At 35.6% G+C, this 25640-nt stretch overlaps 1 protein-coding gene across 1 annotated transcript; it reads right to left on the bottom strand.

Annotated features, from left to right (window-relative positions):
* Positions 1–3285: 3285 nt before the first annotated feature.
* Positions 3286–3606, bottom strand: LOC130842322 (eukaryotic translation initiation factor 1-like). Its single transcript, XM_057718960.1, has one exon. It carries the CDS (start codon positions 3604–3606, stop codon positions 3286–3288), a length of 321 nt encoding a protein of 106 aa, XP_057574943.1.
* Between the last annotated feature and the right edge of the window lie 22034 nt (positions 3607–25640).

Here is a 25640-nt window from a genome sequence, read left to right as displayed (position 1 = left end):
GTAGGTCAGAAAGCTGGAAATGGGTAGGAGATTCAGTAATAATGGAAAACATGATTTAGCCTGTTAAGTCTTCATATCTTTATTGTATTTAATAATTGAATGGGAAGAATAAAGTCAGAGTCTAGACCTCTTTCCATTTTTAATTTTATTTTCATGATGACTTCTGGATCATCTGTTATTACCATGCCTCTCAGTTTGCTTATTTGGGAACTAAAATGTCACTGTCAACAGTGAAGGCTTGAGGGAAGATTTTGAAGTAGAAGTACATACTGCTGCCTAGAAGGAACCTAAGAAATTTGTTATTTCTGAGATGAAATTGCATTTCCATAGGGTGAAATTATTGTTTTAAGGTTTGAAAGCTTTAAGTCACAGAATGAGTAGCAGAAACCAGATCTTTTAACTACAACTCAAAATCTAGTGCTCTTTCCTACCATCATGTAGGTGGTTTGTCATCAGTTTCTTCCTTTTGAAACCCTCCACATGATTGCAATACTTTTCACATGACTACTGCCCTCAGGTACTGTCCTGGCTACAGGAGCTTCACAAGGAAGCACATCACCTAAGTATGCTCTGTGTAGAAGGCAAGACCCATACTAATTTTTCTACAATCTGCCCCTTTACGTATCTCCTCTGACCTCAATTAAAAATTTTTGTGCCCCATCAACTTGGGGCTCTATATTTGAATTCCAAAATGATAAGAACTAATCTGAAATGATTTAATAATATCTTATAAAAGGAATCTAACACAAAGGAATTACTCTAAAGAAAATTCTCAGGTAAGCCTCTAGAACGGATATTTTAGAGAGTGGATTTTGTGAAATTCCATTTATCATTTTATGTAATATGGTCCTAATATATTCTATCCATATTTTCCCTCCTAGCTCAATGAAAATATTATATTTTTAAAATTCTTCATCCTTAATCCTTTTCTCTAAAAGGTTTTTTCTTGCAAGAAATAAATTTTTTATATAACAGTTATGGGTGGCCTGTTTAAAATACTCATGTCTGGATTTCTAAGTTCTTGAAGTTCATTAATATAAGTTTGAATGAGTAAACTTATTAGTTGCCTTTATTTATTCATTCATTCATTCATTCAACAAATACTGGATGCCTGCTATGAACAAGGATTGTGGAAGATATAATGTAAATTGAATTTAGATTCTTTCTTCAAGGAACTTGTGTAGTAGAGGCTATTTTAGATAACATTCACCTAAGATTTTTATAGATATTTTTGTAATCCTTTGCCTAAACTATTTTTCTGTCTTGTTTCTCTAATTTACTTTCATACCAGCTGCTTCACATAAAAATATTTCTGCAAGTCCTAAAAAGTGTGCTTTTTACTCTAATTTGTCTTTAAGTTATAAAAGTGGTAGCATTATTTGCAATTAAGAAAATTCTCATTAAACATACTTCCAGTATATATTGTATGTGTGACGGTCTTTCATATGGTTACCTAATCAACACCTTAATATTAACTTTTCCAAAATTAAATGGAAAATAATGTTCCACCAATCTTTGATATTCCTTTGCATGATATCAACCTCCTCCTATTCATTTCTTATACTGTAACATTTGAATTACTCTTTTCTTATACCCTATATATTTGATGAGATTTTAATTCATATGTTATTTTTTCCTCAGCATCATCTCTCATCTCCTCTTTATTTCTTTTATACTCTAGTCAGGATATAACTAGATTATCCTGCAGTAATAAAAGCATACCAAAATTTCAGTGGCTTAAAGCAAGTGTTAGCATACATTTTCTGTAAATGGCCAGATAGTAACTTACTATTTATGAACCAATTGGCAAAATTGAGGATATTATGTAAGTACTTATATAAGAAAAGAGAAAAATTTTCACAACTTTTATTGACAAAATTCAATATATGATGATTATTGAGTACAATGTTTTATAATACAGGTCTACCAATGAGAAGAATGTAATTTTTAGGCAGCTAACATTTCACTTAATTGGGATACAAAGTTGCTGTTCTCTACCATCAACATTTATTGCAAATATTTATCTGTAAGTGCTGATGTGTAATAATATTTTACATATTTCATCTAGAAAATGTGTTTTCACAGATATAGGTATTACCAAATACTGATATTAATACAAGAGTATATGATTTTAATTGAGCATACTAATTACTAGAAAACCATTTATAGAATTCAATTAGATTTTTCTGTTGATGTTTGTTTTAGCATAAAATTACGTTGCAGACTAATCAGTTCCAGTTAAAAGTTAGATGGAAGCTCATTAATTGCACAGTTAAATAGCTTCTGAAATGCTGAAATTTTCTTTGCACTTACATCAAGATCCAAAAATGTTGCTGGGACTATAGTTTGAATGCAGAAAATATATCTACTCCAAATTTGCATGGGAATAAGCATCTCACTTTTTTGTTTTAAAAATTGACAACACTGTTGTAGAGTGTTCTGCCTATGTTTTCCTCTAAGAGTTTTATAGTGTCTGGACTTACATTTACGTCTTTAATCCATTTTGAGTTTATTTTTGTGTATGATGTTAGGAAGTGTTCTAATTTCATTCTTTTCCATGTAGCTGTCCAATTTTCCCAGCACCACTTATTAAAGAGGCTATCTTTTCTCCATTGTATATTCTTGCCTCCTTTGTCAAAGACAAGGTGACCAAATGTACGTGGGTTTATCACTGGGCTTTCTATTCTGTTCCATTGATCTATATTTCTATTTTTGTGCCAGTACCATACTGTCTTTATCTCTGTAGCCTTGTAGTTAGTCTGAAGTTAAGGAGCCTGATTCCTCCAGCTCCGTCTTTCCTTCTCAAGATTGCTTTGGCTATTCAGAGTCTTTTGCATTTCCATACAAATTGTAAAATTTCTTGTTCTAGTTCTGTGAAAAATGCTGTTGGTAATTTGATAGGGATTGCATTGAATCTGTAGGTTGCTTTGGGTAGTATAGTTATTTTCACAATGTTGATTCTTCCTGTGCAAGAACATGGTATGACTCTTCATCTGTTTGGATTGTCTTTGATTTCTTTCATCACTGTCTTATAGTTTTCTTATTTATTTATTTATTTATTTATTTATTTATTTATTTATTTTTATTTTTTTGGCTCTTTTCAGTTTATTGCATGAAGGAGTTACACTAGTCCAAGTTAAAGGCAGACCCCAAATGGTTATATTATACAAGCTGTGCGGTTTTTAAACTTGTGACAAGGGACAGAAGGGAAAGTCTACTCATTGCAAGGAAATCCTCACTTAAGCTTCAGTGAGCCAAAAGCACTTAAAACCCATGAACCTTCAGCTAGTCATCCTTAGCCAGTCCAATCTCTATGAGGAACTGACATATATTCTTGTGCTGGTCACCCTGTAGCTGAATTACTTCTCCATATTCTGGATGCTCAATTACAGTACCATTGCAGGCAAATTTCTTCTTAAATGCCTTCACTGATTTCTTTTTATCATAATCATCAGTGATCCCTTGGACAGTAGTAAGGGTCTTCCTGCCATTTCTCTGGTGAATTCTTATATGGATATAATCTTCAGTGCCAGTAGGAAGCAGATCATCACCCTTACTTGCATCAGCAAAGGGGCCCAAAGAGTGGAGTTTCTGGATAGCGGACATACTATACAATTCCTTTTCCTCAGTGGAAACGGCCTGTGGAAGGTGGCAGCTGGAGAAGATGGGGACGGGGGAGGAGCATTGGGAAGCGAGGAGGCTTGAGTGGGAGGCTCTTGAGTCCTTGGCAGTAGCTCAGGGACTCCATCAGTGTCTTCTAGTTTTCTGCATACAGGTCTTTTGTCTCCTTAGGTAGGTTTATTCCTAGGTATTTTATTCTTTTTGTTGCAGTGGTAAATGGGAGTGTTTCCTTTATTTCTCTTTCTGATTTTTCATTGATAGTGTATAGGAATGGAAGAGATTTCTGACAAGAGTAAAGATGCAGACATAGAGAATGGACTTGAGGACACAGGGGACAAAGTGAGAGGGTAGCATTGACGTATATACACTACCAAATATAAAATAGCTAGTGGGAAGCTGCTGCATAACACAGGGAGATCAACTGGATGATCAGTGACGACCTAGAGGGGTGGGATAGGGAGGGTGGGAGGGATGCTCAAGAGGGAGGGGATATGGGGATATATGTATACATATAGCTCATATACTTTGTTGTACAGCAGAAACTGGCACAGCAATGCAAAGCAATTAAACACCAATAAATAGCTGGAAAAAATTGACAACACTGGAAGTATATGAAGCGGCTTGACATTACTTGTGATTCAAACAATATTAGTTGCCATTAAGTGACTTTAAGTGGTATTTTCTCATGTAAGCAGGCTTTTGACTTGCACTTTTGAGTTTACTAAGAAATATTATGACATCTATAGCAAAAGCTAATTTCCAAAGCCATTTAGGTGTTTGATAATAGTGGTTGGGTGCAGTTCTTCTCATTCAAAAAAACCTCAATCTTGGTCCAGATTTTTAAAAATCACAATAAATTTTACCACTGCTAATCCATCAAACTTCTGTGTAGTACCACAAGTCTAGATATTCAGGTTACATGTCTATCAAAAATCCACAAACCTGATGATAGTGAAGTCCATGAGAGTTAATGAAATTCACTGTTGGCACTGTTGGTTCAGTAACACATAATATTTTAAATTATTTCCCATAAAGTGTCTTCTAATGAGTAATGCAATAAATAACTGTAGGCTTTAAACATTTTATTTACATTTTTATCACCATCACATCTTACCAGATTCCACTTCAGGTTGTACTGAATTAATGTTATATTAACTTGTTCAAAAACAGTTATTGTGCTATATTTGGTTCACAGAAGTTTTCTGACCCCTGGCTTCAAGCAATGCAGGTTTGTTTCTTTCTCTCACTATACAAGTAAAACACTGGTTGGCAGAGGGGTTCTGCTCACTGTGGTTACTTAGACCAGGAGTCCCTAACCCCTGGGTCCACAGACTGGTAGCAGTCCACGGCCTGTTAGGAACTGGGCCAAACTAGGCTGCTCAGCAGGAGGTGAGCAGCAGGGCAGGCAAGTGAGCAAAGCTTCATCTGCCAGCTCCCCATCTCTCCCCATCACTTGCATTACTGCCTGCACCATCCCCACCCCTATCTGTGGAAAAACTATCTGCCATGAAACTGGTCCCTGGGGCCAAAATGTTTGGGGACCACTGACTTAGAGGTCCATGCTTGCAGAAGCTTCTCAACACATTCTTACGTAATCATGAAGGAAAGAAAAGGGAATATGTTGAATTGAACACTAAAGCTTTCAACCAGAAAGGATATTCATTGCTTTTGTTCACACTTTATTAGTCATAGCATGTCATATAGCCTCTCAGCTTCAAATGGAGCAAGTAAGTGTGGAAGGGCAACCCTATCATTTGCCTAGATGGAGGAGAAACTATCATAATAGGTCATGCCTTTGCTTGTTTGTTTTATAGTTTTAGGCCACTGAAAAATCAGTAGCATGTTGTCTAATCTACCATCCCTGCTTCCTATCTTACTCTACTCCAACTAAATCTTCACACTCTGTCACATCAGTTTTCTTAAAGCACAGCTTTAATTATATCATCGGCTTCATAGTGCCTTCAGATAAAAAGCTCTGATTATATCATCTAGGATCTTCCATAAATTGGGTCTAAAGGGCATTTCGAGTTGTATTACACATTTAAACCCTAAAATACTCTTTAGATAAAATTTCATTTTTATCTAGAATGCTGTCAATTACTCAAATATAGCCCCTTGTAATTCATTATACTATACTCTTTACCTGGAATTTCTAACAGAAGTGGGTACCCTGACCAAAAATGGGAAACCCACCATCTGTAAATTCATTGAAATTTGAGAACCCTGAAAAAAAGTAAAATGAAGTATTACTCATACTCTGGCCTAAAGTGAACAATGGAGAACTCAGTGAGAAATGAGCATCAAAGATTTAAATAAGTAACTTTTGCCAAATAAGCATCTCCCACCACTGCTCCACTGCCTTCCTCAGCACTTATCAGAAATAGTACTTAAGACATTGTTTATAGTACATGGTTGTTCTCAGTAGCTACAACTTCACATATCACAGTCTTGTGCTTATAGAAGGAAACAAAGACTTATAAACACTTAATATATGCTAGGCACTGTGTTAGCCATTAAGGGTGCTAAGATGAACAGTCCTTATCCTAAAATAGGGGTACGTAACCTGTGCAGCATGAGAACATCAACTTTGGGGACAGGAGGTATAGAAGTAGGAACTTGGGACTACTGAAGACAAGATTTGTGTATTCAATCTCACAAAATCAGACCTGAAAAGGTCCCTAATGAATGTCTGTCTAGTTTATATGCCTCACTTTAGGTGTGGGAAAACAGAGACCTGGAAAAGGGAAGTTACTTTCCCAAGGTTACCAATCCATGATAATTATTGAAAAAGTATAGGGCACCTAATTCTCAGAACAATGCTCGTAAATAGTTATATGATTCTCAGGTATCAATAATGACTTCCAGCTCCATTTCACAGGTGGCGTACTTATCAGCATATTGGTATTTTTAATGATATTACATATACACTACTTGGAAGATCAAATCCCACTCAAAAGATATTGGCAATGTAGAGATGAAGATAAATCATGAGAGTTGCTTAGAGTCTTCTTTAAGTTCTTTCCATATACTGACTGGCCAATCAGTGGCAGTCATGGCTTAGCTCTCTCATCAACTGGCTGCTACCTAAACACTTTATACTGCATTTATACTACATGCCAAGAACTGTGTGTATGTTATTTAATCTCCATGATAGCCCTATGAGATAGGTATATTATCCTAATTTTACAAATTGGAAAACTAAGGTGTAAGGAGTTAAGTAATTTGCCTGAGGTCAAACAGCTATTATGTAGTGGGACCAATATTTTGAACCCAGGTGGTCTTGCTTTAGGTCAGGGTTTTTCAACCTTCATACTAATGATGTTTTGGGCCAGATAGTTCTTTGATGTTGGGGAGACGGTTTTATACATTGTGGGATGCTCAAAATATCTCCAAACATTACGAGAATTTCCCTATGGAATAAAATTGCCTCTGATTGAGAGTCATTCTACTGGAGTCTGAACTCTCAATCATCATTGCCTTTAGACACTTTCAAAATCCTTTACCTTGATGGATATTTACTCAATGAAATAACACTGCTAAAGCAGTGAACATATATTTATACAAATACAAATATTTAAGTTGATGTTATCTGGATTCATTGTTAACTGTTGTTTTCTATTATTTTGAGTTCCTTCTAGATTGAATAACTAACTTTGCATAGTCTTCATTTAACCTGCTCAGTTTGGTTTATGAGAGATTGAAATAATCTCTATGAATATCTAGGAGTAGTTTTAATCTCATCTCAATTCATAAAGTTACTTAGATTTAACTCAGACTTTATCATGTATATAAGAATATTCTGATTTGGCTCCTTCATTCCACCTTACCTCCATTTCAAACATAGTAATGGAATACCAAGACATGTGTTTTTGCCTACTGATTTCTTTTTCTCTATCAAGATTAAAATTTTTTAAAGGTGGGAAAAGGATAAAGTACAAAGGCTTTATCTCACTCAAAGCATAATTACAAAAAAGGGGAAATAACAAAATCCTACCATTTCTGTGTTTGTTTACATTACTTCCCATTTTTTTTCTTTCCCCTCTTTCAGTCTAGCTGCCTTTCCCTCCTTTCTCATTGCACCAATATTAGGACAATAGTTCTGAAAATATTTACAGAAGTTAATTTGATACATAGATCCCCGTTCAGTCATTGCAATCACAGTTTCAGAGCAGGCCTAAAATAAGAACAATAAAATCTGGTAAATTATTTGAAGATCACATAGCTTCATTTATCTTTGAGCAGGACTACGCTAGTATGAAGCCTTCAAATAGCTCTAATTTAGGATTCAAATAATAGAAATATGGAGAGTTTAGGAGTGAATTGCAAAATCTCATTATGTTTATCTCATTTTCAACTTCTATAAATCTTAGAAAATAACCTGTTGAGATCTGCTCTTGACAAGCACTCTGCACTGTCTGGAAAGTGTTCATACCTTACCTTCTCCTTCTGCTCCAGATTTCTTCTTTCCATAACCATCCATTTATTTCTCTTCCACATGAGTTTTAAAATTTTAATTCAGCCAGGAATGTCATCAGAGACCAGTTTCTTTTAAGTATCAATTTGTCTGTTATTGTAATGTTTACAGAGATTAGATTAAAATATGACTTTAAAAAGCTAGCACACAGGGGAAACAATGGTTAAGTTCTAAACAATTCTGGAGTCTCCCAGGTGGAATAAAAAGAGTAGATATAAATTAATTTATCAAAACAAAATGGAGAGCTAGGTCAATTAGGTTTGGTGATAGCCATTTCAAAAATAAAACAGAACCAAGTTTTTGGCTTTATGAATAAGCACAATCCATACAGAGCCTAGAAGAGGAGATTCTAAGTCTCTGTAATGAGAGTGTAAGCAGTGAATAAAGATGATCAAAACCACAGTTCTTGATTAATCAATATTGACTTTGAAGAAAAACCAAGAGAACTTGATTGAAAATGATCTCTCACATGATTTCCAGAAAGATGTATCTTCAACTAAAAGATCATGACCTTCTTCAGCATCTCTGTTGAGCAAGAAAGATTAAAAGTAGGGTAATACTTGGATCAATCAGTCACCTGTGAAGGGCAAAGCCTTTTTTACAGAAGGAGTCAGGACCTTTTACATCAATTGTACTCAAACCATAAAGTGGGAAACTATCACCTAGGGAGCTAATACAGCCTACTTCCTAGGTTTCACCCCATAGGTTCTGATTCACTATCAGTAGTTTTCAACTTTACCTCATGTTATAATTATCTGAGGAGCCTTTTAAAAATGCTGATGCTCATCCCCAAACCCAGATATTTAAGATTTAGTTGGTGTGAGATGGAATATGGCTATTGTTATTTTCCAAAAGCTCATCAAGTAATTATAATGTGCAGCCATGGACGAGAACGAGTCTTTTAGGTAAGGCCTATAAATCTACTTTTAAAATAACATCCAGTAAGTGAGTCTGATGAATTGACTATACTTTGTATAGTGCTAGGCAATTTTGTGTACCCACAATATCACAAACCTGCTATTTTAAGCAGCACATTTATGACATGCTATGTGGTTTGTGGTCTCCAAACAAGCCCTTGCTATTCATCATAACTCCTGGTTGTCATAATGAGGAAAAGCAGCACAGATGATCCAAATCAGTCATCAGTCCAGAACTATTTTAACTTTAGGAGTCATACTTCCCCTTCTATCTCACATTATTATACAGATATAATTTATATGACATACTTTGAAGTACGAATAACTATACAAACTAAAGACACTTTAATATTTAATATTAATAATAGTGATTTAATACCTGCTTTGCAGATGGAAGCAATTCTGTGTTGATGGACAAGGACAACATACCTACAAACTTCAAGATGTATACTGAAGTGGTATCTTTTAATTACTCATAGTTAGTTTTGCAAACTACTATGGCAACAGAAATGTTTTTCCAGAAAGCAGAGTTTTACTCAGTATAGAATGTATAATTGTCTCCTTTGGTCCAGATTCTTCCTTGATTTTCTGAATACAAATATTGTTGCTTCAGGGATTCCTTTTTACTTCTCCATAGAATGATTGAGTTTCCTTCAAAATTAAAGCCTTTTAAAGGAGAAGCCCCAAAATAATTAGATACTTTAATTAGTTAATCTTCATTGAAAGCTGAAATTTGTCTTGACATAAAACCAAATGATACTAGCCTTTTGGAGATTTCCATCTGATGTTGGGTTAGAATTTGGTTCTCTTTCATTTTTGGCTGTATATTCTTACATTTGTACATGTAATAAATATTCCATAGTTATTAAATTGGAATTTGTGACTATGAGATCTCCTGTATGAGTGTTTCATATTATTCACATGTTTTGTTTTAGGACTTATATTCTTGGCTTCACTCTTTTACCTTTTCGATTCTAAGGTCTTTGCAGTTAGCTTTCAACCTGAAAATGCCATGCATCATCTAATAGCATGAAAGAGTTAATACACAGAAATGCTGCAATGGGAACTCCAACTCAAATATACATGCCAGTCAATTCTGCGTCAGGGAAAGTTATTATAGAAATTCATTTAATATATATCTCTTGCTTAATACCTAGAGAATTATATAGCCCTAAGTTTCAGAAATGTGGAGTAACAAAATGTAAGATTGAAAAAATAGCTTTTTCCTGAAACATAGAAAGCTAACATATTTTTAAAGTAATTAAAAGAGCATTAGTAAATGTCATTTAAAGCATGGAAGAGACTGCTTTCCTGGAAGAATGAAAATTGCTGGTTTGATTATGGCATACATACAGTATATGGAAGAAATAATGATCCTTCTCCCAAGAACACAGTTTTTTCATTTTAAGCCATCACTAAAAAGCTATCAAAGGGAAAATTAATGCTTAAGGTGATGGACTTAGCATGCAATATTATTTAGAATAATGTTTTAGGGGAGAAGCACATTTTTGAGTAACAACTTCAGTGACTTCGTTTATTAAATATCAAAGGAGTTAAGAAAGCAGCTCTAGCAAATGTATGAGTACAATATATTCAGTGGATCTAATCTTCTCATTAACAATGTGTGGAAAAAGTATTCAGAGTATATATAATTTCATCATAAATGAATGCTTGTTTTCATGATTATGGTCTCAAATATGAAATTTTAACAATGATAAGCTAAGGTAATAGTTCTCATCAGCATTACCTGGGAACTGGCAAGTAGTATGGCCTTGCCAGAAACTAAATGAAACTCTGAGGATAGAGCCCAGAAACCCTCCAAGTGATTCTGATGCTAACTAAAGTTTGCAAACCACTGCATTAAGGTATTTTTTTTCACCTAATTTAATGTTGTTTGAGATAAAGATAAATAAGTTTAAAATGGCAAAAATTGGTCAAGATTCCTTCATTCACTCTCTAGAGCAAATGTACTTCTCACCAAAAACATTATTATAAAGTTGGTGGTTTATTTTTTAAGAGCTTTTATTGAGATATAATTGACATACAATGAACTGCATATAAAGTGTACAATTTGATATTTTTTTCTTATTAGTAGCTTATATATGGCAATCCCAGTTTGCAATTCATCCCATCCCAACACCCCATTTCCCCCCTTAGTGTTCATATGTTTTTTCTATACATCTGTGTCTATATTTCTGCCTTGCAAACCGATTGATCTGTACCATTTTTGTAGATTGTGCGTATATGTGTTACTATACGATATTTGTTTCTCTCTTTCTGACTTACTTCACTCTGTATGACAGTCTCTAGGTCCATCCATATCTCTATAAATGTCCCAGTTTCATTCCTTTTTATGGCTGAGTAATATTCCATTGTATATATGTACCACAACTTCTTTATCCATTCATCTGGCGATGGACATTTAGGTTGCTTCCAGGACCTGGCTATCGTAAATAGTGCTGCAATGAACATTGGGGTGTATGTGTCTTTTTGAATTATGGTTTTCTCTGGGTATATACCCAGTAGTGGGTTTGCTGGGTCATATGATAATTCTATTTTTAGCTTTTCAAGGAAACTCCATATCCATAGTGGCTGTATCAATTTACATTGCCACCAACAGTGCAAGAGGGTTCCTGTTTCTCCACACCCTGTCCAGCATTTATTGTTTGTAGATTTTCTGATGATGCCCATTCTAACTGGTGTGAGGTGAAACCTCATTGTAGCTTTCGTTTTCATTTCTCTAATAATTAATTACATTGAGAAGCTTTTCATGTGCCTCTTGGCCATTTGTTTGTCTTCTTTGGAGAAATGCCTATTAAGTCTTCTGCACATTTTTTGATTGGGTTTGTTTGTTTTTTGATATTGAGCTGCATGAACTGTTTATATATTTTGGAGATTAATCCTTTGTTGATTCGTTTGCAAATATTTTCTCCCAATCTGAGGGTTGTCTTTCATCTTACTTATAGTTTCCTTTGCTGTGCAGAAGCTTTGAGGTTTCATTAGGTCCCACTTGTTTATTTTTGTTTTTATTTTCATTACTCTAGGAGGTGGGTCAAAAAAGATCTTGCTGTGATGTATGTCAAAGAATGTTCTTTCTATGTTTTCTTCTAAGAATTTTATAGTGTCTGGCCTTACATTTAGATCTTTAATCCATTTTGAGTTTATTTTTGTGTGTGGTTTTAGCGAGTGTTCTAATTTCATTCTTTTACTTGTAGCTTCCCAGTTTTCCCAGCAGCACTTATTAAAGAGGCCGTCTTTTCTCCATTGTATATCCTTGCCTCCTTTGTCATAGATTAATTGACCATAGTTTATCTCTGGGCTTTCTATCCCATTCCATTGATCTATATTTCTGTTTTTGTGCCAGTACAATATTGTCTTGATTACTGTAGCTTTATAGTATAGTCTGAAGTCAGGGAGTCTGATTCCTCCAGCTCCGTTTTTTTCCTCAAGATTGCTTTGGCTATTCAGGGTCTTTTGTTTCTCCATACAAATTTTAGGATTTTTTGTTCTAGTGCTGTAAAAAATGGCATTGGTAATTCAATAGGGATTGCACTGAATCTGTAGATTGCTTTGGGTAGTATAGACATTTTCACGTTGTTGACTTTTCTAATTCAAGAACATGGTATATCTCTCCATCTGTTTGTGACGTCTTTGATTGCTTTCATCAGTGTCCTATACTTTTCTGAGTACAGATTTTTACCTCCTTAGTTAGGTTTATTCCTAAGTATTTTATTCTTTTTGTTGCAATTTTAAGTGGATTGTTTCCTTAATTTCTCTTTCTGATCTTTTTTTGTTAGTGTATAGGAATGCAAGAGACTTCTGTGTATTAATTTTGTATCCTGCAACTTTACCAAATTCATTGATTAGTTCAAGTAGTTTTCTGGTGGCATCTTTTGGATTTTCTATGTATAGTATCATGTCATCTGCAAACAGTGACAGTTTTATTTCTTTTCTAATTTGGATTCATCTTATTTCTTTTTCTTCCCTGACTGCTGTAGCAAGGACTTCCAATACAATGTTGAATAGTAGTGGTGAGAGTGGACACCCTTGTCCTGTTCCTGCTCTTAGAGGGAATGCTTTCAGTATTTCACCACTGAGAATGATGTTTGCTGTGTGTTTGTTGTATATGGCTTTTATTATGTTGAAGTAGTTTCCTTCTATGCCCACTTTCCGGAGAATTTTTTTTTTAACTTTACATGGGTGTTGAATTTTGTCAAAAGCTTTTTCTGTATCTATTATCATGTTTTTATCCTTCGATTTGTTAATATGATGCATCACATTGATTGATTTGTGTATATTTAAAATCCTTGTATTCCTGGAATAAACCCCACTTGATCATGGTGAATGATCCTTTTAATGTGCTGTTGGATTCTGTTTGCTAGTATTTTGTTGAGTATTTCTTCACCTATGTTCAACAGTAATATTGGCCTGTAATTTTCTATTTTTGTGACTTTTTTGTTTTTTGATATCATGATGACGGTGGCCTCATAGAATGAGTTTGGGAGAGTCCTCTGGCTATATTTTGGAAGAGTTTGAGAAGGATAGATGTTAGCTTTTCTCTAAGTGTTTGATAAGTTTGACTGTGAAGCCATCTGGCCCTGGGCTATTGTTTGTTGGAAAATTTTTAATCACAGTTTTAATTTCAATGCTTGTGGTTGGTCTGTTCATATTTTCTATTTCTTCCTGGTTCAGGCTTGGAAGGTTGTACTTTTTTTAACAATTTGTCCATTTGTTCCAGGTTGTCCATTTTATTGGCATGTATTTGCATGTAGTAGTCACTCATAATCCTTTGTATTTCTGTACTGTCAGTTGTTACTACTTTTTCATTTCTAATTCTGTTGATTTGCTTCTTCTCACTTTTTTTTCCTGATGAGTCTGACTAATCAGTTTTGTTTATCTTCTCAAAGAACCAGCTTTTAGTTTTATTTTTCTTTGCTATTGTTTCCTTCATTTTTTTTTTCATTTATTTCTGATCTGATCTTTATGATTTTGTTCCTTCTGCTTACTTTAGGGTTTTCTTGTTTTTCCTTCTCTAATTGTTTTAGGTGTAAGTTTAGGTTGTTTATTTGAGATTTTTCTTGTTTCTTGAGATAGGGCTGTATTGCTATAAATTTCCCTCTTAGAGCTGCTTTTGCTGCATCTCATAGGTTTTTGGGTCATCGTGTTTTTGTTGTCATTTATTTCTAGGTATTTTTGATTTCCTCTTTTATTTCTTCACTGATCTCATGGTTATTTAGTAGTGTATTGTTTAGCCTCCTCGTGTTTGTAGTTTTTAGTATTTTTTGTCCTCTAATTGATATCTAGTCTCATAACATTGTGGTTGGTAAAGATGCTTGATAAGATTTTAATTTTTTTAAAGTTTACTGAAGCTTGATTTGTGACCCAAGGTATGATCTGTCCTGGAGAATATTCTGTGTGTGCTTGAGAAGAAAGTGTATTTGGTAGTTTTCAGATGGAATGTCCTATAAATATCAATGAAGTTGAGATGCTCTAATGTGTCATTTAAAGATTGTGTTCCCTTATTTATTTTCTGTTTGGATGATATATCCTTGGGTGTAAGTGGGGTGTTTAAGATCTTTACTATCATTGTGTTACTGTCGATTTCCCCTTTTATGGCTATTAGCATTTGCCTTATGTATTGAAGTGCTCCTATGTTGGATGCATAGATATTTACAATTGTTATATCTTCTTCTTGGATTGATCCCTTGATCATTATGTAGTGTCCTTCCTTGTCTCTTGTAATAGTCTTTATTTTAATGTCTAATTTGTCTGATATGAGTATTGCTACTCCAACTTTCTTTTGACTTCCATTTGCATGGAATGTCTCTTTCCATCCCCTCACTTTCAGTCTGTATGTGTCCCTAGGTTTTCAGTGGGTCTCCTATAGACAGCATATATAAGGGTCTTGTTTTTGTATCTCTTCAGCCGGTCTGTGTCTCTTGGTTGGAGCAATTAATCCATTCACATTTAAGGTAATTATCCATATGTATGTTCCCATTACTGTTGTCTTAATTGTTTTCAGTTTGTTTTTGTAGCTCTTTTCCTTCCCTTGTGTTTCCTGCCTAGAGAAGTTCCTTTAGCATTTGTTGTAAAGCTGTTTTGGTGGTGCTGAATTCTCTTAACTTTTGCTTATCTCTAAAGCTTTTGATTTCTCTGTCAAATCTGAATGAGGTCCTTGCTGAGTACAACAATACTGGTTGTACATTTTTCTCTTTCATCACCTTAAATATATCCTGCCACTCCCTTCTGACCTACAGAGTTTCTGCTGAAAGATCAGCTGTTAACCGTATGGGGATTCCCTTGTATGTTACTTGTTGCTTTTCTCTTGCTGCTTTTAATATTTTTTCTTTGTGCTTAATTTTTGTTAGTTTGATTAATGTGTGTATTGGCATGTTCCTCCCTGGATTTATCCTGTATGGGACTCTTTGCACTTCCTAGACTTGATTGACTATTTCCATTCCCATGTTGGGGAAATTTTTCACTATAATCTCTTCAAATATTTTCTCAGACTCTTTCTTTTTTTCTTCTGCTGAGACAGCTCTAATTCAAATGTTGGTGTGCTTAATGGTGTCCCTGAAGTCTCTGAGACTGTCTTCCATTCTTTTCATTATTTTTTCTTTATTCTGCTCTGCAGTAATTATTTCCACCATTCTGTCTTCCTGCTTACTTACTCATTCTTCTGCCTCAGTTATTCTGCTATTGATTCCATCTAGAGTATTTTTATTTGTTATTCTGTTTGTTCATTACTGTTTGCTCTTTAGTTCTTCTAGGTCCTTGTTAAATGTTTCTTGTATTTTATCTATTTTGTTTTTGAGATTTTGGATCATCTTTACTGTCATTATTCTGAATTCTTTTTCAGGCAATTTGTCTATTTCTTCTTCATTTATTTGGTCTTGTGGGTTTTTATCTTGCTCCTTTGCCTCCGAGATATTTCTCTGTCTTCTCATTTTGTCTAATTTACAGTATTTGAGATCTCCTTTCCCTAGCATGCAGGGTCATAGTTCCTCTTGCTTCTGTTCTCTGCCCCCTGGGGTTGGTTTGATTCAGTGTCTTGAGTAGGCTTCCTCATGGGAGGGACTGGTGCTTGCGTTCTGGTAGGTGGAGTTGAGTCTTTTACCTCTGATGAGCAGGGCCATGTCAGGTGGTGTGTTTTGGGGTATCTATGATCTTAGTATGACTTTAGTTTGTCTGTGTGCTGATGGGTGGGTTTGTGTTCCTGTCTTTTTTGTTGTTTGGTATGAGGCATCCAGTGCTAGTAGCTGCAGGCAGTTGGGAGGAGCTGGGTCTTGGATTCTGATAGAGGCATCAGTGATAGCTCTCCACAATTAATCTTCCCTGTGGACAGGAGTTCTTTAGTGGTCCAGTATCCTGGACTCAGTGCTCCCACCCCAGAGCCTCTGGCCCGACCTTCTGGTTGAGGAATCTAGACCACACAACGTCACTCATCCTGGCAATAAAAGGGATTAAAAAAAAAAAACTAACCAAGCCCCAGACTAATGGTAAAAACTTAAATCAAAAAAACAAAAACAAAAACAAGGAAGCAAGTACATGCACAAAAGAAACAAAAACAGAAACAAATAGAACATAAAGCAATAGAATAACCAGACAAAAAAAACCCAGAGTGAAATCAGACAATTAAAAAGAAAACCAACAAAAACACAAAACCAAAGAAACAAAACCAAAGCAGAGTGCCAACAGAAGAATGAAGCAAAGAAACAAACCTAACTGACAAAAATGATTAAAAATAAAAAGAGAGAAAGGGGAAAGAAGACAGAACAACAGAAGAGCAATATAGAAATGGAAATGTAAAAAAATTAAAAAGGAAACATAAAACCCCAGAGAAATGGTGAAAATCAAACAAAAATAGAAACAAGGAAACACACACTCAAGTAAAAGAAATAAAAACATGACCAAACATAGCAAAGAGCAAGAGGAAAACCAGATAAACCGAAGAACCCCCAAACGATATCAAACAGTTAGAATCAGAACTAAGAAAAACACAAAACCTAAAATCAAAAACCAAAACTGTGTGCCAACTGAAGAATAAAGCAAGGAAACAGAAAAAAACAATAAAAATGATTAAAAATAAAGATAAAATAAAATAAAATGGGATAAAACACAAAACAACAGAAAAGCAAAGTAGAAATGGAAATATATAAAAAAATTTAAAATACGTTAAAGAAAAAGGAGAAAAAAGATAAGGGTAAAGAACACAGCACAACAGGAAACCAAAGTAGAAATAGAAATATATAAAAAATAAAAATAAAAAATATTTTATAAATCAGAAGATCCCATAAGACTTAATTAAAAAACAAAATACTTAAAGACAACAGACATAAAAGGCCAGAACCAAAAACAAAATGAATCAAAACAATAGAATTAATAATAATAATTATGTTTCCTTGGGGTCTCTGCTGTAAATGTCCTTATACATGCCTTGAGCCACAGGGCACCTCCACCTCCCCAGGAGGCCCTCCTCTACTTCTGGGTTGGACTCTGGACCTGCTGTGGGCCCTGTGGGGACCACTCAGACTCTGATCTGGCCCAATTCCTGCATGTGCTTGCCCCCAAAGTTCACAGCTGCCAGAGCTAGACCTTTATCATTTGTGGGAACACTCATTGTCTACTCAGATATTCCGTAGACACAGGATCTGTCTAGCTGATCATGGGGATTTAATCTCTAGCTGTACAGCTGATGGAAAGATTTTCAATCCTCTTCATTAGTCTCCCTGTCCCTGGTATTCAGCTTTGGTTTTATCCCAGCCTCTGTGTGTGGTCCACCCACAGGAGTCTGGTCCAGCCTTGGAGCTCCTTGGTCTGCCTCAGGGAGGACTGGGCACAGAGGTGGTATGACTGCTTGGATTTCTGGTGCCCTGGCAGCACCAAATGTGCAGGGAAGCTGGTGGCCATCGGTGCAAGAGCTATGGCCCTAGTGAGGGCCTTTTCTGGTGCCCGGCATAAGGTGCATGAAGGCCAGCTCTCAGGGGGCTTTTTGTATTAGTCAGTGACTGGGGTGCTACAGCCAGCCCTGGAAAGTGCTTCCTTTATTGTCTGTCGGCAGGTGCAGTCGTTTGGGGAGAGACAGGCTACAATAGTGGCTCCTCCCCTGCATGTGACCCAGAATTAGCACCCTGCTTGGATCACAGGAGCCTCAGCATTGATGCTAAATGTGCAAGGAAGCCAATGGCCATGGGTGTAAGAGATATAGCCTTGGTGAGGGCAAGCCCTGACCAGTCATTTTTTTAGTGCTCAGCTAGCCCTTGAGGGGGCTTTTTCTATTACTTATTAACTGGTGTGCAACAGCAAGCCTTGGAGAGGGCTTCCTTTATTGTTCGTCAGCAGGATCCGAGAGAGAGAGGCTACAATAGTGGCTCCTCCCCCAGCATGTGACTCAGCAGTATAGCCCTGCTTCTATGGCAGCCCAGTCTTTCCTAGTAGGCATTCCCTGCTGTGGATTTCTTCCCTCCCATCCCCTCATTCTCTCTCCCCTGAGCCAACACCAGTTCTTACCCTGGGTCTGTTCGCCAATCCCCACCCTTCAGCTCCCAGCCTCCTTGCACACCTGTGAACACATGTCTGAGTCTGGGGCATACAGGGCCACAGTACTGACCATCTGTGTATTTCTCACTCTGTCCCATCTGCCACAAATTGGCCACTTCACCACAGCCCCAGTTGCCACCCTTCTGTCCCAATCAGTTTCCCCATCAGAGAGGGGGTTTCCCCATCAGATAGGTAGTTTCCCCAAATTTGAGAATCTCTCCTCTGCTTCAGCTCCCCTGCCCCGAGGTGCAGATCCTGTCTCTTTTTTTCTCCTCCTCTTTCTCCCTTTTTTTTTTTTTATCATTCCTACCCAGTTATGCAGGGATTTTTATAGTCCTTTCCAGTGTCCAAGGTCTTCTGCTAGTATTCGGTCGGTTTTTTTGTAAGAATTGTTGCATCTATAGATGTATTCCTGATGTATCCATGGAGAGAGATGAACTCCATGTCCTTCTACTCCACTGCTGTCTTAACTCCCCCTTTTTTTCTTTTTTGTTATTCCAATGCTAGTATGCGTGACATGGTATCTCATGTATTTTTTTCCCTCATGGCTAATGATGTTGATGATCTTTTCATGTGTGTATTGTGTATATCTGTATGTATTCATTGAAGAACTATCTGTTCAGCTCCTACCCATTTTTCACTGAGTTGTCTTTTTATTATTGAGTTGCAATAGTTCTTTATGTAATCTAGGAACAAGTCATTTATCATATATATGATGTGCAAAACTTTTCTGCCTTTCTGTGTGCTTTCTCTTCCCTTTCTTCATGTTTTTAGCACAGTTTTCTTAAAAAATTATTTTTATTTTGATGTTGTTCAGGCTATCTATTTTTTCTTTTGTTACTTGTACTGTTGTTATCATATCTAAAGAACCATTGCCAAATCCAAAGTCACAAAGACATACACTAATGGTTTCTTCTAAGCATTTTATGGTTTTAGCTCCAAAATTTGTCATATATCCATTTTGAGTTAATATATATATATAAAATATAAGGGTAGGGGCCCAAATTCATTTTTTGCATGTAGAGATTCAATTTAACCAGCATCATTTTTTGAAAAGAATATTGTATCCTCATTGAATTACCTTGGTACCCTTGTTGAAGTACAATTGACCATAAATGTGAAGATTTATTTCTGATTTCACAATTCTATTTCATTGATTTTTATGTGTATCTGTAAGCCAGTGCCATGCCATCTTGACTATTGTAGTTCCGTAGTAAGTTTTAAAATTAGGAAGTGTGAGTCTTTTAACATTATCTTACTGAAGATTATTTTGGCTATTATGGGTCTCTGAATTTCTATATGAATTTTATAATCAGCATGTCAGTTTATTCCAAGAAATCATCTGGGATTTGACAAGTATTGTGTTGAAATTCTAGATCAGTTTGGAGAGTATTGCTATCTTCTAATATTAAGACTTCTGATCCATGAACATGAGATGCCTTTACATTTATTTACGTGTCTTTATTTCTTTCAACATATTTGGTAGTTTTCAGATTATAAGTATCTCACTCCTTATGTTAAATTTATTCCTAATTATTTTATTATTCAGTGGCATTATTAATGCAATTATTTTCTTGATTTTATTTTTGGTTTGCTTATTGCTCCTGTATAGAAATATGATTGATTTTTTTAATAATGATCTTGTATTCCCCAAACTTGCTTAAGTTGTTTATTAGTTCTAGTAATGGAACTTTACTTTTTTGTTTCCAATCTGAATGCATTTTGTACCATCTTCTTGCCTAATTCCTCTAACTAGAACCCTCAGTAAGAAGTTGTAAGAAAGCACATCCTTATCTTTTTCCTCATCTTAGGGTTTATCTTGTTTTTCTGGGAATTTATTGATTTCTACCTTATTTTTAAAGAACAGTTTTACCAGATATAGAATTTTGGTTAACCGATTTTTCTTTTTGCTTTCAGCAGGTTAAATATAGCATCCCACTACCTTCAGACCTATATGGTTCTGATGAGAAATAAGCTGTTAATATTATTGAGAATTCCTTTTACTCATGAGCTGCTTGCTGCTTTCACAATTCTCTCTCTGTCCGTGGCTTTGACATTTTGTTTACATCTCTTGTGGATCTCTTTGAGTGTATCCTATTTAGATTTTATTGAGTTTATTGAATGTGTAGATTCATATATTTCATCATATTTGGAAAGTTTTTTGTAAATTATTGCTCATATATTCTTTATATTATTGTCTTTCTCTCTCTATTCTCTTTCTTGGACTCCTCTGTGTTGGTCTGCTTGCTGGCATCCCACAGGTCCCTTGGTTCTGTTCACTTTTCTTTATTCTTTTTTCTTTCTGATCTCAAACATGATTATTTCAATTTTCCTACTTTCAAGTTTACTGATTATTTCTTCTTTCCTGATCAAATCTGTTGTTAAACCACTCTGGTGAGTTCTTCACTCAAATATTTTACTTCTCAGCTCCAGAAATTGTTTATTCCCTTTTATAATTTTTATCTTTTTATTGATATTCTTATTTTCTTCATATATCCTTTTTCTGATTTCCTTAAGTTTTTTTTGTCATTGTTTTCTTTTAGCTCTTTATGCATATTTAAGAAGGTTGTTTTAAAGTTTTTGGTTAATAAGTCAAATGTCTTGGCTTCCTCAGGGATGGTTTCTGCCATTTGATTTTATTCCCTTGAATGTGCCATACTTACCTGTTTTTTTGTATGCTTTATGATTTGTTTGCAGGAAAATGGACATTTGAGTGTCCTAATGTAGGTGATTCTGGAATCAGATTCTTCTTTATCAGGGTTTGCTGTTTTTATTTTATCGCCTAAGTCTGTTGTGGTCTGTTTGCATAGTGAAATTTTCAAATTATTTTTACCAATACTATATTCCTCTTCCTGTGTTGACGTTAAAGTCTTTATTCATTTAGCTTGTGTTCAGCTAGTGTTTTGACAGATTTCCTGAATACCAACAGCTAAAAATAGAACAGAAAAATCCCACCTCTCCAAATCGTTACAGATAACTCTGTTAGGACTCTTCAACACACAGCTAGGTTTATACTAAACCTAGAGTACAACTCAAGGTGAAAGCTTAATGTATCCTCAGGTTTTTTCTGAGCATTTGTCTTGCCCTGGGCATGTATGTTACTTTCTAACTTCCCCTGTATGCATGGGTGATTTGAATGTGCTAATTTCTAAAGAAACTTTCCTCAGATTTTCCTACCAGACTCTAGGTGGTCTATTGTATGTCTCAAATGTAAACTTTTTTCCCCAGGCATCTGCAGTTTTTTTTTTTTTCACCTTTAAAATATTTTTTAGCAATGCCTGCCACTTTTTCAGCCTGAGTCAGTTCTAAGTTTGTAAAATGGAGATGAACACATTCCATTAGTTCTTCGGATAAACTCCAGACATGTTAGAGAAGATATACACAATAGTTTGTGATTAGAATCTGATCTCTTCCCTCTGAAACCAGGTACCAGAGTCTCATACTGGGGACAGAGATTACTGTCTTCAAGACTGCCACTAAACTAAGGAAGGGATGGGGCACATGTGTTAAAATTGCCACAGCACTTTCTTACCATGTGAAAGTTGCCTTTATATTGATTCAGCATTTGTCTGGTTGCTTTAAACATTTGATTTTTTTTCATAGTTCTGAAAAAGTTCATTTCCACAATTTCTGCACGTTTTAAATGTTTCTTTGGGGAGATGGAATTTTGTACCTGCCTACTCTGTCATTTTGCTTACCTACACATTAATATTTAAACATTCCATTAAAGATATTTTCTCTAAATTGAAAAGACTAGAATTTAATAAAGCATTTAACATGACAAATAGTGTAAGCCAAGTTACTTCTTGATAATAAATATTGTGGTCAATGTTTAATAACATGCATAGAGACTTCTGATTAATATGGTAGCCTGAGCTAGTGCTGAAGATATTCCATTCTATCCACACACATAGAAATTCCAGATAAAATATATCAGAAATTCAAATATGTATATATGAGCTCAAAATGAGGAGAGAATTCCATAGACACCATATAAAAATAGTGAATGCAAAATAAGAATAGTAGAAATTGTTTAAATGTGCAATGGCCCATGTGTATCAGATATAGATCTTAGGCAGTTAGGACAGGATTTTAACACATAAATATAAAAGATTATAGAAGATATGAAGCCTTAATTGGGGATCTAGAAAAGAAATCTCTGCCTAAGTTGACAACATGGACTTCCCTCAAATACAATTAATTGATTTTTTTAATTGGAGTATAATTTGTTTACAATGTTGTGTTAGTTTCTGCTGTACAATAAAGTGAATCAGCTATATGTATAACTATATCCCCTCCCTCTTGGACCTCCCTCCCACCACTCCCATTGATTTGCATTCTTACTCTCCCAGAAAACTGTGTCTCTATTAGTGACCCAACCTTGTAATCAAAACTGTGAAGAAACTGTCAGATTTTAATCTACAACTGTTGCAAACTAACAGTTTAACCTGCCACCATTTTATAGATCCCAGAAGATATAAGGCTCCTTTTCAGAGACAATGGACTTCATTACTCATAGCAATAGCAGTAGCCAGAGTATCATTATTGTCTTAGGCAAGTTCCCTGAGCCCCAGTTATCACAAGATGATGTGAAAAGAAGCAGGTGACACCTGCACACAAAATGTGTTGTGTTGCAGAAAAAAATAACCTGAATTTAGAGATCCAGAATCTTTTATGGCAGCAAGAAAGCAGGCTTGCCCTCTGTGCAGGAGTTATAGACTATCCTTATCATGAAAAGTTATTTGCTATACTAACATCCTTCAGAAGATCATTCAGAGTAAAGGCAATCAGAGCCTCTGCTCACATAAAATACAGACACATGAGAGACACATGGAGAAATGTCTCACAAAAATTGACATCCCAACAAATGAAAATAATAGAACATAAAAGTGATTGTAGGGCGGCATGGGAAGACAAAGAGATCGCGTCTCTCCACAAATAGAACAGTTATCAGAGGCCAGCGGGGGACCTGAGGCCCAAGCAGACCGCAGGAACCCCGCAGCAACTGGCTTGTGGGATCTTGATACACAAGCCCAGTGTCAGGCCTATGTTCCTGAGGTGGGAGCTCTGAGGCCAAAACATTGGACTAACAGGGAAACCCAGTTCCCAGGAAATATCCTTTACCGTGAGGTCTCCCAGAGGTTCTCAAACTAACACCAAGACCCAGCAGGAACACAATCCCACCCATCCAAAGTGGGGGGAAATGAGATGACAAAAAAATATGCCACAGATGAAGGAACAAGGTAAAAATACACAAGACCAAATAAATGAAGAGGAAATAGGAAAATTGCCTGAAAAAGAATTCAGAGTTATGATAGTAAAGATGATCCAAAATCTACAAGAAACAGTTAAAAAGGAATCAGAATAACTAAAGAGAAAACAAACAGTACTAGATAACAAAATAACCAAAATTAAAAATACTCTAGATGGTATAAACAGCAGAATAACTGAGGCAGAAGAACGAATATGTGAGTTAGAAGATAGGATGGGGGAAATAATTGCCACAGAACATGAAAAAGAAAAAAGAATAAAAAGAATGGAAGACAGTCTCAGAGACCTTGGTGATAACACTAAGCACACCAACACTTGAATCATAGGCATCCCAGAGAAGAAGAAAAAAAGAAAGCATCTGAGAAAATATTTGAAGAGGTTATAGTGGAAAACTTCCCCAGCATGGGAAAGGAAATAATTAATCAAGTCCAAGAAGCACAGAGAGTCCCATACAGAATAAACCCAAGGAGAAATACACCAAGGCACATATTAATCAAACTAACAAAAATTAAACACAAAGAAAAAATATTAAAAGCAGCAAGAGAAAAGCAGCAAATAACATATAAGGGAAAACCCATAAGGATATCAGCTGATCTTTCTACAGAAACTGCAGGCCAGAAAGGAGTGGCAGGATATATTGAAAGTCCTGAGAGAGAAAAACTTACAGCCAAGAATTCTCTACCCAGCAAGAATCTCATTCAGATTCGACGGAGAAATCAAAGCTTTACAGACAAGCAAAAGTGGCGAGAATTCAGCACCACCAAATGAGCCTGACAACAATTGCTAAAGGAAATTTTCTAAGCAAGGAACACAAGAGAAGGAAAAGACCTACAAAAACAAACTCAAAACAATTAAGAAAATGGTAATAGGAACATACATGTCAATAATCACCTTAAATGTAAATGGATTAAATGCTCCAACCAAAAGACACAGACTGGTTGAATGGATACAAAAACAAGACCCTTCTATATGCTGTCAACACGAAACCCACTTCAGACCAAGGGACACATATAGACTGAAAGTAAAGGGATGGAAAAAGATATTCCATGCAAATGGAAGCCAAAAGAAAGCTGGAGTAGCAATACTCATATCAGACAAATTAGACATTAAAATAAAGACTATTACAAGAGACAAGGAAGGACACTACATAATGATCAATGGATCAATCCAAGAAGAAGATATAACAATTGTAAATATCTATGCCCCCAACATAGGAGCACCTCAATACATAAGGCAACTGCTAACAACCATAAAAGGAGACATCGACAGTAATACAATAATAGTAGGAGACTTTAACACCCCACTCACAGCAATGGACAGATCATCTAAACAGAAAATAAATAAGGACACACAAGCTTTAAATGACACATTAGACCATCTCGACTTAACTGATATTTATAGGACATTCCATCCAAAAACTAAAGAATACACTTCTCAAGTGCACACGGAACATTCTCCAGGATAGATCACATCTTGTGTCACAAATCAAGCCTTGGTAAATTCAAAAAAAATTGAAATTGTATGAAGCATTTTCTCTGATCACAATGCCATGAGACTAGATATCAATTACAGGAAAGTCAGTAAAAAATACAGCCACATGGAGACTAAACAGTATGCTATTAAACAACCAAGAAATCCTTAAAGAAATCAAAGAGGGAATCAAAAAATACCTAGAAACAAATGACAATGAAAACACGACAACCCAAAACTTATGGGATGTGGCAAAAGCAGTCCTAAGAGGGAAGTTTATACCTATACAGTCCTACCTCAAGAAACAAGAGAAATATCAAATAAACAACCTAACTTTACACCTAAAA

Source organism: Hippopotamus amphibius, chromosome X (genome assembly GCF_030028045.1).
Source record: "Hippopotamus amphibius kiboko isolate mHipAmp2 chromosome X, mHipAmp2.hap2, whole genome shotgun sequence".
NCBI lineage: Eukaryota > Metazoa > Chordata > Mammalia > Artiodactyla > Hippopotamidae > Hippopotamus > Hippopotamus amphibius.
The sequence above is the reverse complement of the archived record's forward strand: the minus strand, read 5'-3'. Positions and strand labels throughout refer to the sequence as shown.